At 46.4% G+C, this 14,102-nt stretch overlaps 1 protein-coding gene across 1 annotated transcript in view; it reads right to left on the bottom strand.

Annotated features, from left to right (window-relative positions):
* The window catches only part of LOC101648692 (cytochrome P450 2B4), a 32,818-nt gene extending 25,063 nt beyond the window's left edge, over positions 1-7,755 (bottom strand). Inside the window, exons 1-3 of the mRNA XM_004710344.2 lie at positions 7,567-7,755; positions 2,248-2,410; positions 1,803-1,952 (exon numbers count right to left, since the gene is read on the bottom strand). Coding sequence (XP_004710401.1) covers positions 1,803-1,952; positions 2,248-2,410; positions 7,567-7,737 — 484 coding nt within the window. The 5' untranslated portion in view covers positions 7,738-7,755. The remainder of the gene's footprint in view (positions 1-1,802; positions 1,953-2,247; positions 2,411-7,566) is intronic.
* Positions 7,756-14,102: the final 6,347 nt, after the last annotated feature.

Raw genomic sequence — 14,102 nt, 5'->3', positions numbered from 1 at the left:
GGTGGACGAGAGGGCAGCTCCCACGAGGGAGGCGGCTCCTGCTCTGGCAGCCGGGTTCCCCCCACGAGGACCACCAAGCGGGCGGAGGTGAGCAATGTTACCATGTAATATGTCTGGCTCTATTATTGTATTATCTCTCATGCTCTCGATGACTTTAATATAATATTTATATATCTCAACCGTACAATTGTGCATTACTGAACCCAGAAGTAGTATTACTGAACCAGTGAGTTCAAGCAGCGGGTGGGGGCTGGTCCCCCCACCTCCCTCAGCGTCATTTTTTATTTAATACTACAATAGAATGCCAATTTAATAGAAGAAAGTATTCTTGCATTGAGGGAGTACTTGAGTGGAGGCCCAATGTCCTTCTGCTACCTAATAATATATGCACATAGATCTATTTCCCCATCCTCATATATAAATATATTTGCATATGTACATGTCTTTATCTAGACATCTATAAATGCTCTTTCCTCTATTTCCCTTGACTTTCCTCCTATCCCACTATCATACTCAGTCCCCACCAGGGTTTCAGCAATTCCCCTTAGTTACATTGACCTTGCTCATGCCCTACCAGGCCTCTCACACCGATTTGGATCACTTGTTCCCTTGTCCCTGGGTTTGCTAACACCACTTCCTTTCCCCTCACCTCCCCCTCTCCTATGTCCCCCCCGGGACTGTTGGTCCATTGTTTTCTCCTCCAGATTGTTCATTCAGCCTATCTTATTTAGACAGACCCGCGGAGATAATAACATGCACAAAAACAAGACAGAGCAAAACCAAGCAACAATATACAGAAAAACCAATGACAAAAGAAAAAAACACAAGAAGAAAGAAAAGTTTGTAGTTAATTCAAGGATCGTTTGTTGGCCTTTAGGAGTGTTTTCCAATCCAGTCTGTTGGGGCACCACACCCTGGCCTCAAAGTCCACCTTCAGCATTCCCTGGGGACCTCGCTGCTCCATTCCCTTGCTGTTCAGCTGCACCCGCCAAGGGCTTTGCCTCGGTGTGGCAGGATCAGATTTAAATAAAGAAAGTGGTAAAGATTGAAAATAAAGGAGATGGAGACGCTCACAGAGTTGCAGTCCTCTAGCTGTCCCCGCTGAACCCCTGAGCTCTTCTGGAGAATCCAGAAACAGCCAAAAGCAATTCCTTCAGGGCCCTTCCACTGCCCAACTGGCTCTGCTCCCGGCCGGCTCATCAGCTGCTCAGCCAAGGAAAGCAGAGTTCGGTTGACTCTGCCCAACACGTGTGCCCATTGTTCCTTTCCTCCTTGCTTTCCTGATAGACATAATATATCATTCTATACCATGTGATGTCATAGCAAGCCCTGGTGGTGCGAATGGTGCAGCGGTGCCAAAGGCTGGCCGCTCAACCAACTGAGCAACCCGATGAGACAAGCACGTGCCAATGCATTTCCATACAGCCCGGCCCATGGGGAAGCGCTTCTCTGCCACATGGGGTTGCTATGGGTTGGAATCTACTGGATGGCCCTTCCCAGGAGTTATTGTGTTGCAGTGTATCGTGTTCATCCATGCACTGCTTCCCTGGAATACAAGCTAAGAGCATATGTCTTCCAGTTATTTCCTGGCATCCCGTAGACGTCCTGTCTCTCCCCAGCTCTGTGCTTTCCTCCTACCCATCTCTGTCGATCCCTAGCCCCCTATTTCTCCCTCTAAGTCTTTGAGAGCCATCTTTTCCCATCTCTCTGTCATCTGTCCAGGTAGGTAGCCCTGTCTTTCTGTTGCTATGCACCCCCACATCCCTCTCTCTTTCCCTGTCTTCCCTCTCTCCCAAGCTCACCCTGGGATTTCCGCAGCTCTTCCACCAGACACTGAGCCTCCTCTTGGATCCGCTCCTCCACGCTCCGCTTGCCCATCCCAAAGTCCCTCATGGTGGCCAGAGAAAATCGCCGGAGGGTCTTCCAGCGCTCTCCGTTGGCAAAAATGACACCTGGGGAGAGGTGGGGGATTGGGGGGGGGGGTGGAGAAGCACAGGTTGCAGAGGGGGTTGGAAGGAGACACCGAGCCCCTCTCTACACCCCGTGTCTTCCTTGACCCCCTTTATCCTCCCAAGCCCATCCTCTCTCGTGCCCCGAGAGGAGTCTGCAGTTCTGCCTCCGTGAAGCGGTCCAGCCTCAGAAACCCACAAGGGCCCTTCTGTTCTGTCCTACAGGGATGCTACGAGTCGGAATCGACTCTGTGGCAGTGAGTGCGAGTCTGAGATCCTGCCGCTTTCAGGCTCTTACCATATCCTTGGAAAGTTTTCTCAACGGTAGCAATTTTCCCACGGCCAGCGAAGGCGTCAGCTTGGTCCACCAGGGCTTCCCGTATGGCCTCCGTCCCACACAGCATGACCACCGGCCTGGGCCCCAGGTACACGGTGAACACATCCCCGTACTTCTCTCGGAACTGTGAGCAAAGCCCCACCCAAGACAGCGAATGAGTCGGTGTGCCCCTCTGTAGCCATTAAAAACACACAGTTGCAAGATCATACCTATATTACAAGGAAGAATATTTACTATCCCCATTGCTATAAGGGAAACAGAGGTTTGTACACCAATAGGCAAGACTTTGAGGAGGCCAGGGGCAGGGTGGGAACAGGAAGATAAGAGGGAATTGGGGAGCAGGGGCAAAAAATGGAGGGTTTAGCAGGATAGTGTCATTTATTTTATTTCATGAGACCAGCTCTTTAATATATATATATAATGTTTATATATATAAATACATATATAGTATGTTCATATATACAATATAGATATATAATGTTTCTTTTTTCTAAAGAAGTCTTTCCAGATTCCTTATCTGTCAAATCTAAATAGTGGTTTGAGTGACTTTTTAAAAAAAAGAAGAGAAAAAATAAGAACGAAATGGATTTGGAGTCTAAATTGGCAAACAGGGTAATCTCAACAATAAATAATAGTTGATTCTGACTCTGTAACATGGCCCCGTGGACTCAAACCTCCAACCTTCCAGTTAGTAACCAAGACTGTTTTTATGACCCCTGGGACTCCTAACCCAGCAAACACGTGTTGGTAATTAGTCACTACTCATGATACTCCGCCCTGGGCTGCTCCTCCCACATCTCAGCACCCAGTAACTAAAGGGTTAGCCTTGGGTGCAGCCAAGGTCAGCTGTGGTTGGTTGATGCCTGGAGAAATACAGGTGGTGAAGTACTTTGAAATATTTCTGATATCACCCACCCATAGCCTTGAGCCTCACCGTACCTTCCTGGCATCGCGAAATCACCACATCTATCTTTCCTGCAACTCAACCTGCTGCTGACAATTCCCAAGGAGACAACCCTGAAGCGCCCACTGTGAAGACGACAGGAGAGAGTCACAGCCCTCCGGTCAGGATCGTGAAATAGAAAATATATCGGCAGGGCCAATGGGGAAACTGCTTGATCATTTCTACTGAAGCCAAGCACTTTGGTGCATACTCAGTAATTCCCCCGTTTCCTGCCTAGATGCATCCCCACTGGAAATGTGTACATGCGCTCACCCCAAAAATAGCCAGGACAGGTAGATCTACAGAGACAGTAACTGGATAGGGACATGGCAGGAGAGGATGAGGAGCTAACAGCAATGAGTATGAGAAGAAAACGTTCTGAAATAGATTGTGATGATTGCACAAATTATCTTAATATGATTAATTAAATTGTGTGATGTGTGAGGAAAAAACTACGATGAGCTAGCAGTTCATCACTACTAAGAAAGAACACAGACAATAACAAGTGTTGGCAAAAAATGTGGAGAAATTGGAACTCTTTTCCATTGATGCTGTGTAAGTAATTTACTGTAAAACTATTTCTTGGAAATAGTTGGCAATGCCTCAGAATGTTTAGATATACACTTTTCAACTGAAGTTCTTATATGTTTTATTTTCTTAGTGGTAATGAGTTTGGAGTTTGGGTCTTTGTTTGTTTTCCTTTTTACTGGATGTCGTGCTGTATACAAAATCCAGGATAGTTAAGTCTATAGAGACAGTAACTGGATTACTACTTCCATGTACTTGGGGGGAAATGGGGAGTGAATAACCAATACAAATAAGAAGAAACTGTTCTAAAAATTTTAACAGTGATGATTGGATAACCCTTTTCAATATGCTTAAACTAGTGTATAGTATGTGAACTATATGTCACTATGTCAATAAAAATGTTATTTTTAATGAATAAGGACAGTCATGGGAGCCTTATTATTAAAATGCTCATCGACATAGGTAAGGAATCAATGCATCATAATATACCTATGCAAGGGAATACTATACAGCAAAGAAAAAAGAACAAACTATCGCTGAAAACAAAGACAAATCACGGACATAATGCTGAGTGGAAACACTTAAGATGCAACTTGTTCTATTTATACCAAGTTCAGAAAGAGGCAAAACGAACCTAGGATTCAGGATAGTGTAGAGGGTAATGATGGGAAGGAATGAGCAGGCTTGCTCTACATGCCAATATCATGGGTGTGAATATCTGTTGAGCTGTGCATGGTAGAGCTGTGCCACGTTTGAGATGATGTCAAACTCCAATGAAAATGTACTTAAAATCAGAAATAGAGTTCCATCAACTTCAAAATCTCTCACCTGGCTCTCTGCCGACCCTCCTCTATGGTCTCCCTGACTTCGCTACAGTCATCTCACTCTTTGAGGCCAGAGTAATCCTACTGAAATATCAATTCGCTCCTATCCCTAGCATACCCTATTCCTTCCAATGCTTCTACATCCTTAAAACAACATCTGAGGTCTTTGTTGTGGTGCTCAGGACCCCACATGGCCTGGCCCCATAATCCCACTGACTTTTCCCTCTCCTCCCCGCTCTCTGACTTGAAAAACAACCTCGGTTGTTTCTCCTGACATGCGGGGCTGGTTCCCGATTCAGGGGTCCTGCAATGACCCCGCCTTGCGCTGGGGTCCAGGACAAGGTCTCAGGAGCACAGCAAGGTTGAGTCTGTCTGTCTGTCTTTCCCTGGTGACTCAAGTTTCTCACTCCCTTCTAGAAGATCACCCCATTTTATGCTCATCACAGTTCTTATCAGATATTTCCTGACTTGCTTATTTATTTTTTATGTCTTTCCAGTATGCGCGTGAGCATAACAAAAGCATATGCCTTATCCCAAGCTGTGCAATCAATGCCAAGAATATTTCCTGGCACACAGATGGTGCGCAGAAAAGAAGTATCAAGTAAATACCGGGGTGGATCAAAAGCGAGTTCATCTAATAAGCTCCAAGGAGCCCTGGTGGTGTTCTGGGATAAGCTTTGGACTGCTAACTGAAAGATCGATGGCTCAAATCCACCAGCTGCTCTGAGGAAGAGAAAGAGGCCGGCTGCTCTCTTAAAGAGTTACAGTCTTGGGAGCCCTGTGTAGGGTCACTATGAGTCAGACTCACCTCGATGTCAGTGGGATATTTGGGGGTACTGTACACCAGGCTCTACACACTCCGCAGTTTAACTGCACAGTAACTTTGTGAGGCACACATGCTTCGTGTCATCAGCCCAAAATCAAAAGGGGGAAACTGAGACTCCGTAGTTGAATCTGAAAGCGGAGTCTATGCCGCCCAGTCTAAAAGGGTTTAGGACTGGGAATCTGTTAGGAATCAGGGAACGGAGGGAGGGTAGTGCTGCCTTCATCGCTTCACTTTACGATCTCTCTCTCTTTCCCCCCTCCCTCCCCCCCCTCTCTTTCTCCTGAAAGATACTGATAATGAAGTCTTGTGGGGATCTAGAGGGTCCTTGGAAGACCCTCTGCAGTCTATGACCCCCCTAAATTATATGCACAAATGTGTGCACATTTTGAGGAGGATGACCAGCTTTAATAAAATGCTTGAAGGATTTATTTATGCCAAAACGTTTAAACATCTTTAATCACTGGAGATGGAGAGAAGGACACGGGAGATACAGATCTCTCTAACGGGTCCTAAGATCCACCAGCTATGTATACAGTTGTGCGCCCTTACCGCTAACCTGCGGATCATTCCTCACCTAGCCCACAGGGTCATTGTCAGTAAGGTCTGGTGAACTGACAACATACAAATCAGTCCGAGCCACACAATTCTGAGCGAAAGACTAAACGCAAGAGGCCAGATGGCAGTAGAACACTCTTTTGATACATCTAAAGGGACTGACTCTAAATAACAGGCCCTTGAAACACCCACCTCTCTGGTAAAGCATTCTCTCCAAAAAGCAAACGGGGGAAGAAAACAATGAAGATTAGACTAGAGATGGAGGAAATAGAGAAGGGAAATCGAGAGGTAAAAAGAAACCATAGAGAAAAACAGCAAAGCCAAAGTGTGTTCTCTGAAAACATCGACAGTATGGACAACGTTTAGCTAGACCAACAAGTTCAAAGGAGAAAGAGAGAAGATGCAAATAACCTAACATCAGAAACAAAGGTGGGGGCATTACTACAGGCCCTACAGAAATAGAAGGGTTTATGAGCAAATACTGCAAAAGCTGTCAACCAACAAGTATGTCAACTAGGTGAAAGGGACCAACTCCTAGAAACACACAAATGACCTAAATTGATTCAAGAAGAGATAGAAACTCTCACTAGACCTGCAACAAGTGAAAACATCAAACCAGTAACCCAAAACCTCCCAATGAAGAAGAGTCCAGGGTCAAATGACTTCACTGGGTAATTGTGCCAAACATTTAAAGAATTAAATTTTTTTTTTAAATAGAGGGTTGATGGGTCCAAAATTCAGGAAAGTGGAAGCGGTCAGAGGGACACAAAGCACTTCAAGTTGTTCTCAAGTCATGGAAGGATGGGTCTGCATGAGTCAATTGCATTGTTGGTAAATAGATAAATTATTAAAATGCAATCATGCCTAGAAAGCCGTGATTGTGAGCCGACTAAATGACCTACACATGGCAGCCACTCTTCTAGCGCATTAAATTCCTTACTGGAGCCCTGGTGTTACAGTGGTTATGCACTGGGCTCAGATCCACAGGGTCCAGAGATCAAAACCACCAGCTGCTCCACAGGAGGAAGATGAGGTTTCCTACTCGGTCAATGGTTACCATCGCAGAAGCTCACAGGGGGCAGTTCCATCCTGCTCCATGGGGTCACATTGAGTCGGGCATCGACTTGATGGCAGTGAGTTTGGAGAAGGACCTCATTGATGAGGAGTCCATTCCAAGTCTCCCAGAATCCTTCCCTGCCCTTGCCGCTCTCCCTCCCTCTCCGCCACTGCCCTGGCTTGGACTCCAGCCAGTGTTTAGTGCCTCCGCCTCTTTTTCTCTCTGCTAGTGGTGGGCAGGCATCCAGGGACTATCAAGGGAAGCTGGGAAGAGTAGAATTCTACACCTGTGCCCCATACCCAGACACCTCTTCATAGCCATCTGTCCCCTCCAAGGACAATGCCTGTGTCCTTTCAATGGAGCAGGAAGGATTGGGACAACCTGACCACAATCCACCAGGCTTCAGCTCCATGCACCTGACCTACCGACCCAGGGATGCGCTCCATCCCTGAACCGGGATACCCGACTCTCTTAGGGATCCTTGAGTGATCCCCAAGTACCAAGGTAGGGACCAGCCGCCCCCTGACCCCGCCCCTCAGGCTCTCACCCTCAGGAAGGATTTGAGTAGACCTCTTCTGTCCATCTGCAGAAGGTTCCCCAAGAAAGGCAGAGGACGGGGACCTGGAGGGAGGCGGCTGTGGGTCTTTGGGTGGCCCCTGGCCAGGAGAAGTAAGAGTCCTGTGAAGACAGCGAGGAGGAGGAGGATGCTGAGCTCCATGGCTCAAGGCTGAGTGTCTTCCACGCCAGCGCAGCACCGCAGGCTGGAGCTGGGACTTTTATCTGAACCTGCCTCCTCCCTCGGTTATGTAACCCCATCAGTCCCGCCTCCCCTTGCATCACTGTCCATGAGTGTGCCCTTAGAAGAGATGCTAAGGGATCATACTTCCTCCTCTGGAGGCCCAGCAACCTGCTCCTTCCCTCCTCCTTCACCCCTCCCTCGTGCTGGCAGGGCCCCTGAGGCAGGCCTGAGGTTCTTGTAGAAGTGGGCGTGTGTTGTCATTGGGTTTGGTGCTGGTGGTTTTTGTTTTGTTTCATTTGGTTGTTTGTTGTTTTTTTATGATAGAGATGAGCATACACCTCCCCGCCTGTCTGATATGTATGCGCTGTTCCATGTTCACTTGCCTCTCTGTGATCGTAGGATTTTTGTATGTGAAGGGATATCGGTGCGGGGGGAATGGGGACCAAAAACATGGAGGAGTTAACAGGATATTATTGTTTATTTCATTTCTTGACATGGGCTATGTAATCTCTCTATATAGTATATTTCTTTTTTTTTAATCCCTCCAGAATCCTTATTCCTCAGACCTAAAGAGTGGTTTGAATGGTTGCGTGGTTGGTTCATTGGTTTAAAGAGGAGGGAAAGTAACATTGAAATGGACTTGGAGTCTTTAGCAATGAACAAGTTTATCCCAAACCCCAAAAAAAAGGTGTGGGGTGGGGAGAGGAGGAAGACGATGGTGGTATTTATTGCAAACATGAAGATGTCTGCTTCTGTGTGGAGTCTGAGCACGCTTGCACGTGTGCTCTTGTATAGTCTGTGGACTGGACTCACATATATTTCATAGTTGTAGATGGAAAGGTGTGCCTGCATTTGGATGGCCGTGTGACTTTCTGAGGGCAAACCTAGAGGTGCTTGTGTGTGTGTGTGTGTGTGTGTGTGTGTGTGTGTGTGCCTACTTGTGTCTGTGTGCCTGCTTATATACACTTGCCTGGTTTTATATGGGCAGGTGTGTTTGTATGTACATAATGGTAATGCTGTATGTCCCTGTATGTGGGCCTGCGTGTGTGTGTGTGACTTGCTATCACTCGCTCCTTCTCGCCGTCTCAGTGTCTGAGCTCCAGGGGTGCAAGGACTGAGTCCTATTCACTTGATTGTCCACTGGGCTTGGGTCTGGCCCCATCATCACTCTGATATGGCACCTGGCCAGTTCCTGGCAGGGGTCAGTCCAAGCCCATCCATGTGGACTTGTGAATGAGTGTGTCCGTGTTGGCCTGTCTTGGCCTCCAATTGTCCCTGCTCTTAAAAGAGAGCAGGGAGGAGGCCAGCAGGCTTTTTCTTACAAGACTTGTTGGATGCAGGACCCTGAACCTGGCAGCTAGCTGACTCACCCCATCATTGTACTACTTTGACCCTAGGAGGAGGGGACCTGTGATCTCAGTCCCTTGAGAGGGAGGAGTTTGTCCTTTCCTCGCCTTGGAGAGATGCCACCGTGGACTTTTCTGACCCCAGGACCTGGTTCTCTGTGCCGTGTGATGAGGGCCAAGTTCAGGATCTCTCTCCAGCCTGAGACTCACTGAGGAGACACGTGAGGGCTTTACATAGAACATCCCACTTTATCCTTGTCCTTTGAAATAGGACCTGCTGGGGTCCCCTCGTTAGAGATGCAGAAAGTGAAGCACAGAGATGTTGAGCATTTTAACCAAGGTCACACAGCACGTTGGGGCTGTGCAGTCCCACATGGTAGCCACCTCCAATGAATCATCAGCTACTGTGAAACATGGCTAAGCAACTAGCTCAAAATTGAACATGAATGAAGTTTCACACAAAAGTGTCTACTGGGATTTGCTTATCGGGAAGCGCTTTTGTACATTCGGAACAACTCGTGTCTGTGAGTCAATGTTTTCAATGATAAGTTTTATGAAGAGCAAATCTTTCCCAAGAAAATTTAACATCCCAATGAAGACATGCTCTATGTGTCCAAGGAGCCCCATGGCATAGTGGTTATGCAGTGGGCTGCAAGGTCAGCAGTTTGAAACCATCAGCCGCTCCGAGGGACAATGACGATGGGGTGTCCTACTCAACAGGGACCGTCTCAGGGAACTCACAGGGGCAATTCTACCCTGCCCTGCAGAGTCGGTCGCTATGAGTCAGAATCGTTTCCCTGGCTGTGACTTTGAGTTTTTGAGTGTAAGGGTCAAGACCTGGTGAACGGCTTCCAGTAGGGTTTATCTCAGAGGTGTTATGTGGTTGGGGGGCACCCTCTTGAATTTGTGTTGTAAGTTGTCCTGTTTTCTGGTAGATGGAAGCCAGGATTGATTAACCTATAGGGACAGCAAGTAGAATAAGGATTGGGGGTGGGGTGCAGAGTATAATGGGGGGTTAGGAGAATCAAAAGGAGATGATATTGAGGAATCCAGGGAGGAAAAGAATTTTGGATACTGGTTGTGGTAGCAATGATGCAATATTGCCTGATGTGATTGAACTATGGCATGATAGATGTATTAACTCCCAATTGTTTTAATTAAAAATAAATAAAATCAAGGAACCCAAAAAAAGAGTATACCCTACTGCTGTCTGAACCCTACTTCCTGTCTGGGGATTCGGCTGTTTCTCAGGTGGCTCACACTTGGTTCACTCAAGATCCTGGGGGAAAGAAGATGGCAGCTTCACACGGGATCCCTGGAAGTGAATTTAATAAAGGACTTGCCTACAAAGCAGGTGGGTATAAGGAAACCAAGAAGAGGTGCAACAGCACCCCAGGGTGGGCAACAGTGGAGAGTTATGACCACCCCTAGTCCTGAACGAGAAAGGAATGGGAGCAGCCTGGAAGAAGGTACAATCTGGGGTTCAGGGACACAGCCAGTCCCTGGTGACCTCACAGAGAAAGAATTTTTTTTTAATGTTCTGTTGATTCCATCTCATGGCAACTGCATATGTGTCAGAGTAGACCTGTGTTTCCTAGGGTTGACACGCCTGTGGTTAATCAGGTGATGTTTCAGAAGCAGAGCACCAGGCCATGGGAGCTCTGTGTGGAGTTGAACCTCCAACCTTTTGGTTAACGGTCCAGTGTGCTAACCATTTGTAGATTACTGCAAAGAAAACCCTAGGGAGCAGTTCTACTCTGTACCACAAGGGGATGCTATGAATTGGCCCCAGCTTGACCGCAGTCAACGAACAACCCTCGTGGCACGGCAGCGTGGTTACCCGTTGGGTGGATAACCAGAAGGTTAGCAGTTGAAAGCCACCCGCTGCTCCTCAGGGAAAAGATGAGGCTTTCTACTCCCGTCAACAGTTACAGCCTTGGGAACCCACCGGGGCAGTTCTACCCTGTCCTACAGGATCACTAGGCGTTGGAATGGGCTCGGTGGCAGTGAGTGACTTTTGAAGTGTAAAATGAAGTCTCCGGGGGCACCTCCGAGGAAAGGCTTGGTCATTAGTTCCGGGAAAAGGATGAAGCACGGTTCTGCACACAGACAATCACCAGCCATTGGGATCAACTCAACAGCAACTGGTTCCCATTGGCAGAAGAGGAAAAGCACAGATGGTAAAGACTTCTTGCTGTGTGGCTGCTGCGGAGTTGGATCCAACTCATCGCACCCCGTGTGTGCCATAGAACGAAACACTGCCCAGTCCTGTGTCAGCCTCACCAGTGTTCTTATGTCTGAGCTCCTCAAGGAAGCCGCGGTGTCAGGCCATCTCCTGGAGGGCCTTCCCCTTTTTCAGCAACCCCCCACTTCACCACGCATGACGTCCTTCTCCAGGGACCGGTTTCTCCTGACAGCATGTCCCAAGTATGTAAAGCGGAGTCTCGCTCCTTGCCCTCAGGAGCGTCCAGTTGTACTTCTCCCAAGACGGATGTGTTTGTTCTTTTAAAGACTTGGTATTGTGGAGGGGAAACATGGTTCGAGCTAGAGGTGAAATGTAAAGAAACCCAGAGATTGGGGTCAAGCCAAGAGACAGATAAGGGTCTAGAGTATAGAGAGGGAGGCCAAGAAAGGGAAGGAACAAGAGCGAACAGGAGATTGAGAGGGTGAAGCAGAGCTCCAAAGAGACAGGAAAGGGGAGTGTGCAGAGACTCAAGCTGCCACTTTGTCCCCACAGCTGAGGGACCACTCCTGTTCTGCTGCTAAAAGGCAGTGCAGAGAGCACACGCTGGACGGGCAGATAACAATTGATGGGTTTGGTTTTTTTTTAATGTGAAAGTTTCCACAGGAGAAAGAAGAGGTTGCCTCTTCTCATCAGGAATTATGGTCTCAGAAAGTTTCTGAGTTTCTCCTCTATCCTCTAGAGTCACTAAGAGTCAGGATTAACCAGATAGCACTGGATTTGGTTTGGTTTGGCTTTTGGTGAATAGAAACTCAATATCTCTTAAGTAATACCTCCCACACAGGAAACTCTTTTGAATGTGGGTTGTGTGTTGAGCTGCTAAGAACTAGGTCAGCAGTTCTAAACCACTCATAGCTCCTTGGGAAAAAGAGAGCTATTTCTAGTACCATAAAGATGTGCAGTCCCAGAAACCCGTAGGAGCAGTTCCACTCTGTCTTGTAGGGTCAATGGGCGCACTGGCAGTGAGGCTCCATTAGCAGGAAGATTTGCTATTCAGATCCTTAAAATAGAGGAAGGCAATCTTAATAAAAACAAAGAGAGAGAGAGAGAAAGAAAAAGAAATCTGGGCAAATAATATCTGATTTTTTTAAAATATTTTATTGCATTTTCCATGAACATTTACACAGCCAATTAGGTTCCCATTTAACAATTAGTACACAAATTAACTAGTGACTGGTTATGTTTTTCATAACGTGTCCACAATCTCATTCATCCTGCTCTGGTTCATTTCATTCCCAGGCATCTGATTTCTCTTGCTCTCTTCCTTTCCCTTTCTATCTTGGTGCAGAGCAGTGGTTGCCCATTTGGTCTCATGTAGATTTTTTTTTTTTTAAGATGTGCAATACTCATGAATTGTATCTTTTGTTTAATGAGCCAACCTGTTATTCTAGGTAAAAGGTGGCCTCCGGGGTATTTTCAATTTAAGGTTTCTAATGACTGGCTTTCACTTAGTAGAAAAGTACAGAGCCCTTGTAAAACACATTTATCCATATGGACACCGCAGTGTGGTGAATTCGTTAATGTCGCTCTTCTACACACTGGCTCTCATAGTCCATTCTTAGCTTGGAAACTGAATCAGATTGATGACACCATGGGAAGAGATAATGGAGACACCCAAATTCAGCAGCCAAAACAAAGCCAGAGGCTGACTGCGGAGCAGGCCATCAATTGCTCATAAGTAAATTCAGGTTGAAGTTGAAGAAAATTAAAACAAATGCAGAGAGTCAAAATACAACCTTGAGTATATGAGAAGGTAACAAAAAAAACTGGGGGAAGAAAAAAAAAAAAGCCCTGCTGGGAGGAGCTTTCTTAGTCTGGATTTTCCCCACTAGGTGAGCATCCAGCAACTCACCCTGAGTTAGTGCACCCAGTGGCATCTCCTGGGAAGGTTCTCTAGGGTCACAGGGAATTTTTTTGTAAAAGCAGTTTGCACCAACCTTGTTTTTTGTGATGGCCGATTTTAAGAGAATAGCATGCAGCTGTGAAATTTTGTTTCCTGCTTAGAAAAAAGTGCTGCAGAAAATATTACAAAGTCAGCACTATGGGGAAAATTCAAGTGTACGAGTGGTTTTCTCTTTTCAAAAAAGGTGAGATGTCGATTGATGACAAACTGCATTTTAGACATCCATCAGCCTCCCAAACGGACGGAAATGTCGAAGCATGGTGCATTTGGAATTCATTCCACCAGGTCAGACTGTTAATCAAGCTTTCTATTTAGAGGTTCTGAAGATATTGTGTAACAGTGTGCAACAAAAAAGGACCGATTTGTGGCAGACAGGTGACTGGTTTTGCCAACAAGACAATGCACCTGCCCACACAGCCACCTCAGTGTGACAGTTTTTAGCAAAAAACAGATGACCTCTCTTGCCCCATGCACCTTATTCAGCTGGACCTCACTCTGTGCAACTTCTTTTTGTTTCCAAGAATGAAGAGGTACATGAAAGGATAGCTATTTGACAATGTAGAAAAGATGAAGAACAAAACGAAGGAGGTGCTGTCAGTCAGCCAAACAGATGAGTTTGAAAAACGTTCCAAAGAATGGAATCACAGATTTGATAAATGCATTAAGTGTAATGGGGCATACTTTGAAGATGATAAGGTTTCTTTTAAAACAAATTTTTAATACATAACTTTGAAATTTTTTCCAATTTTTCTGGAGGTGCCCCTCATATATCACTTGAATTTCAAGAACTTCTCAAAGATAGATTTTACTCATTGAACAATAATGACAGAAGACAAGTGCAAGCTGAAAAATA

Source organism: Echinops telfairi, unplaced genomic scaffold (assembly GCF_000313985.2).
Source record: "Echinops telfairi isolate 266 unplaced genomic scaffold, ASM31398v2 ScPeMD7_655;HRSCAF=1070, whole genome shotgun sequence".
Classification (NCBI taxonomy): Eukaryota; Metazoa; Chordata; class Mammalia; order Afrosoricida; family Tenrecidae; genus Echinops; species Echinops telfairi.
The sequence above is the reverse complement of the archived record's forward strand: the minus strand, read 5'-3'. Positions and strand labels throughout refer to the sequence as shown.